This window comes from Seriola lalandi, unplaced genomic scaffold (genome assembly GCF_002814215.2).
Source record: "Seriola lalandi dorsalis isolate HSWRI2012SDOR001 ecotype SW California unplaced genomic scaffold, Sedor1 jcf7180002054763, whole genome shotgun sequence".
Classification (NCBI taxonomy): domain Eukaryota; kingdom Metazoa; phylum Chordata; class Actinopteri; order Carangiformes; family Carangidae; genus Seriola; species Seriola lalandi.
Window position 1 is genome coordinate 5,533 of NW_019525316.1, and position 5,493 is coordinate 11,025.

At 34.6% G+C, this 5,493-nt stretch overlaps 1 protein-coding gene across 1 annotated transcript; it reads right to left on the reverse strand.

Moving 5' to 3' along the window:
- Positions 1 to 2,282: 2,282 nt before the first annotated feature.
- LOC111668827 (uncharacterized) lies at positions 2,283 to 4,967 on the reverse strand. The gene is made up of 2 exons (XM_023424966.2): positions 4,546 to 4,967; positions 2,283 to 3,553 (listed from the first exon to the last, which is right to left on the reverse strand). Exons 1-2 carry the CDS (start codon positions 4,885 to 4,887, stop codon positions 3,224 to 3,226), a joined length of 672 nt encoding a protein of 223 aa, XP_023280734.1. The 5' UTR covers positions 4,888 to 4,967; the 3' UTR covers positions 2,283 to 3,223.
- Positions 4,968 to 5,493: the final 526 nt, after the last annotated feature.

Below are 5,493 nucleotides of genomic sequence, written 5' to 3' on the forward strand. Positions count from 1 at the left end.
GAAGCAGGTGAGTATGGAGACTGGAGGGAGCAGGAACCAGGAAGCCTCGACCAGCTGACACACACACACACACTTATACAGACACAGATCACAAAAAGGAGACAAACAAACAGGAGGGAGGGGAAAATAGCAGAGCACAAGAGGGAAAAAAAAGGAACACAAGGTGCTAATGCCAACATCAGTATACTATGACGTTTTTATGCCTCTTTATGCCTTACCATACTATTTCCTTTTTATGACTTTTAATGCCTTACTATTCTATGACTTTTTATGCCTTACCATACTATGAAGTTTTTACCACTGTCAATGCCTTACTATACTATGATATTTTTATGATTTTTCATGCCTTACTATATTATGATATTTTTATGCCTTTTCATGCCTTATTATACTATAATGTTTTTATGACTTTTCATACCTTATTATACTATGATGTTTTTATGACTTTTCATTCCTTATTATACTATGATGTTTTTTTTTTACTTTTTATGCCTTACTATACTATGACGTTTTTATGATGTTTTTCTGCCTTACTATAGTATGGGTTTTTTTGTGACTTTCTTTGCCTTATTATACTATGATGTTTTTATGACTCTTCATGACTTACTATATTTATGACTGTTCATGTCTTACTATACTATGTCATTTTTACCACTTTTAATGCCTTACTATACTATGACATTTGTATGACGTTTTTATGCCATACTATACTATGACGTTTATACCACTTTCAATGCCTTACTGTATTATGATATTTTTTACCACTTTCAATACCTTACTATACTATGATGTTTTTACAACTTTTTTTTCTTTATTATACTATGATGTTTATATGCCTTTTCTATGCCTTACTATTCTATGACTTTTCATGCCTTACCAAACAGTACTTTAAAGTTTTTATTCCATTACTATACAATGCCGTTTTTTATGCCTTATTTTACTATGACATTTTTATATCTTACTATACTCTGACTTTTTATGCTTTACTATAGTATGAAGTTTTTGTTCCATTACTATACAATGGCATTTGTATGCATTAATATACTAGGAGTTTTTATGCCTTACTATACTATGATGTCTTCATGCCATTAATATAATATGGGGTTATTTTATGACTTACTGCACGATGACTTCCTTTATGCCTCATTATACTATGAATTTTTTATGCCTTAGTATAAGATGACTTTCTTTGCCTGAGTATATGATGACTCATGACATATATATGACATTGATGTCCCTATATCAAGAGGGATGTCATGTGTCACCTATAAGAGGATATATTATTATGACATATATACATCCTCTGGATATATGAACATATACGTTTATAACATATATGAAATACTCATAAAATGCAACTTCATTCAAACAGGCTTATTAAAATTCTACATTTCTATATATGAATTTCTCAATAATTTCTTATTACATTTAAATATACACGTCTAACTTTTATATTTGCATATACAATATGAACAAACACCGACAGGATTTGGAATGGATATATATTTATGTAACATATTTCTATAATATAAACAGACATACTAAAATACATGTTTGTATTAGCTAGACATATATGTCAATATATATTGTATATATATGTCAGATATTATGTTTTTCCAACAGGTTACATATGTAATTTTTACACATATGGGTTACATTTAAAAAAAGCTATATATATGATTTTACTTAATATGTACATATATTTCATGTCTGGAAATTTGGATCAGACTCAGATATTATATTATGTTCATAAACCGTTTGGTTCACAGCATTAAAAAGCCAATCTTATTGTTTTAGAGGGATGGCGGGGTTGTTGCGTCCCTACCCATGTTGAGACCAAACCTATGTCCTTGATAAAAATACAAATATTTAAAAGGCCCAATCAGTAATACTTTTAACCATAATACACACATTCCTACATACTGTATAACTGAAGAGTCTCATTTTAAAAATGACCCTTTTCTTACCTGAAAATGGATTCCTGTTTTCTACAGTGTGTTTAACATTACTGATGTAAACAGATCTTTAATGGCAGCACAGAATATCAATTAGTTTTGATTTTGTTGTTTTCTATTATGGGTCTGTCAGTCAATTCAGGAGTAAGAGCAGGTCCCAAATTGTAATCAGAAATTTTTGAATGGGGTGATCATTCATGTACATTTGGATCACAGACTGTGATTATAATGTGTAACACCAACACATTTTAGCGACAGCGACTCTTAGGTTTGAATACAGAGTGCTTTTTTTATGTATAGACTAAGAAAAACAATAGGAAGCAAAACTGTTTTTCAGGAGCAAGAGAATATTTATTTGTAAAATGTATACAATAGGATGAATCCTTTCAGAAAGATAAAGGAGCTGCAATGCTGAGTCAGTGAACTTTGTCTAATCCACAAAAATGATTTGAAATGAATTGGCAAGCGTTGGCAAGCAGAATGATTTTTGGATAGAATAGTTTCCCAACTTTGTAGCTTAAAAGTAAAGAAAACAACTCAATCCATATTTGCAGTCATTCAAAATGTTACACTGAAATTAGTTTTGTTAAACTCCAGGTAATGAGAGATGGTACTATGCTGTCATCAGGATTTATCTGGCAACAGCAACATGAACTATGTTAATTAGTTAAACTATTTTATTGTGGCATATGTGTATTCTAACTGTAAATATAAAAGAACTATTCACTAGAAAAGTCAGTCAACCGATGGCAAACAAAATTTCTGATGTTTCATTATTCTGAGTTACCAGTTCAACAGATACACGTGTACATGTTTTGTCCAGCCCAGCCTGAGCCCTAGTTCAATTAAATAAATGTGAGTGGACAAAATATCAAAAACATAATGCAGTATTTTGATACAATCTAATATAACAATATCACAACATACAACCTCTAAAATGAGATGAATGAACACTATGACCTTCAAAAAAGAGGCAGTTATTATGGGGCCATTGTATTTCACCTATCACCGACATTCAAAATTAGATACATTTTCTCTGTTTTGAAACAAAGAGAGAAAGCTCTTGATACATGGTCAGCTACACCTATCTATTTTGATATATTTTAACAGGGATAGTTCACCAAAAATAAATATAAACAAGTCATAATTGCTAAAAAAAAAAAAACCAACTTCTAAAAACAGTCTATTTACAAGTATGAATCATAAAGTGTAAATATGGCAAATCAACCCCTACCACTTACCAAAATTTCCATTGCCTTTTGAGCCTGTTAGTCCTCAAACTCTGCAGCATAAAGCACCTGTTGGAATTTCATCCGCACCTCCATTCTTTTTTTAATGGTAAGCCTCTTCAGTGACGGCAGCAGGCTGAGCAGAAACAGTTCATCTTCATCTCTGACATTGGTGAGGGCATCTGCAGATGTTATCTCAGTTTCTGTGGTTGCTTGCCTTTTACGTTTAAGAAAGCCTCCCATCTTCTGATGGTTGGTTGGACAGGACTCCGCAGTAGAAAAACTGGTACTAACGATCGGCAGAGGACCATGCATCTCCTTCTCATCTTTATCACGCTGTTTCTCCACATCATCGCCACTTCCAGCTACCTGTGTGGTATGAATGAACAGCTCTTGTTGATCACAGCCAAACAAAGTCCAAGTCCCTTGTATAACCTACACTGTACCTCCTACTATGAACTAAATAGGTTTGCTTTGACTGGGTTTCTACTTTCTTGCAAGTCTACAGATGAAAATAAAATATTTAGAATTATTTTTAAAATACATTTTTAAAATAGAGAAATTTGTATCATTTTGTATTATACTGTTGTATGGAGCTTGACTGATTAATCTATAGGCTTATATTATTGGCAAATATTAGCTTGTCACAAATATATCAGTATTGGCTACTAAGTTACAACTGATTTCACTACAGAAATATCAAGGATATGATATAGACACAATATATTTTATCCACTACATAACACAAACAAGTACACTTTGCCTTTGTAAATTGTGCAGCTCAGTGCATACCATGTTATAACTCTTAAATAATCTAATTTAAAGACTGCACCCCCTCACAAGTGTTTTCAGTTATGCTTGCTCAATTGTCCTTTTTCACAAAAGAGAGATACAATTTAAAAAAAAAACATGTGATTTCCATTAAGAGAGGGTATTCCCAGTATGAAGGCAAAAATTATATTGGTTACTTCAGTTGTGAGGTTCTGCTTTGATACACGCATGGTGGCACTGCAACTCGTTTGTCATGTTTTGCTGCCCCATATAAGGTTAACAATCGGTTTTCCACCAAGTGCTCTTATTTTGAAAACTAAACCCGGATATGCTGAGAGGCAGCTGTGATGAATGTCTCCGTGAATGTTTCGTGCGTTTAGCTTGTGAAAAAAAACATAAATGTAGTTAGTGTTAAAAAACTAGGAGTATGTCTACAGCTCCGTCATATATAAGTATAGTTAACCTATTGTTAGCAGTGGCGATGAGTCCGTAGGCCTAACTAAGTAGTTAGCTAATGACTGCTAGTATTTTAAAACCCATAGGCGGGAATACATTTTAAATCAACAAATGGCGGACAGGTTATCGCACACCTCGTTTGTTTCTCCCATGCCAGTTTCCACTCTGGGTTTCACATAGTCGCTGAGCCAGGCCAGCTGGTTGTACAGCACCGGGACGGGCCTCTCCACCTGGTTCTCCTCGTCGTCCAGCAGGGGGTCGTTTCTCTTGGCCATTCGCTTCTTCGCTTTACAGAACTTGTCGCGCAGATTTTTCCATTTCACCCTCACCTCTTCCTCCGGCTTTTCCATGGCGCCTGCGATTTCTTTCCACGACAAATGCCCCTTTAGACTGTCTTTGTAGTCCCGCCGCGATTGGTCGTACAGGTTCGGGTGTTCACGTATCAGGTCCGCTAACTTCTTTTCGACAGTGTTCATTTTGTTTTGTGTATTTTTACTTCACCGCGAAGTCCTTTCGTCGGCAGACGACGACCAAGGTTCGTCTTCCTCGTTAGGTTCAACTTGGCAGAAGGAAGTACGGAGCTCCATATATTCAAAATAAAAGTTGTGTTATTGCCCTGGTTTTCAGTAGGCTATCGTTTGTAGATGTGAATGAAAATTTCAAACAGAGCATCATATCATAGGGATGTCACATGCGATTGCACAGACAATTACAGCACAACCGTCTAAACTACCCACAAGAAGTGGCAACCTGTTGTTACTGGGATCCAAAAAGTCAAGACATCCTAATTTAAAGGGACAACACTGATTATATACACAACACATGTACTTGATAAATAATTCCAGGCCACATCATCTCAACTGGGTTTCATTGATATCTTTCAAACTCCAGTCGGTATGAAAGTGAAACAGATATTTAATTTCATTCTATATTAAAAAGGTCTTAAAGAGTCTTAAAAGTGAACCCTGGAGAAAACAGAAAACAAATGGTGAAAATATTTGGGCTTGCAATAATTACAGCACTCAGTCATGGTGAGACTACTGCCACGGTTAAATGAAGATTCCTTATGGACACATATGAGC

Excerpts from the sequence above, each read along its gene's own strand:
- LOC111668827 (XM_023424966.2), bottom strand. The coding sequence starts at position 4,887 with ATGAACACTGTCGAAAAGAAGTTAGCGGACCTGATACGTGAACACCCG. Across the intron at positions 3,554-4,545 it reads GCATGGGAGAAACAAACGAG|GTAGCTGGAAGTGGCGATGA; the intron begins GTGTGCGATAAC and ends CATACCACACAG.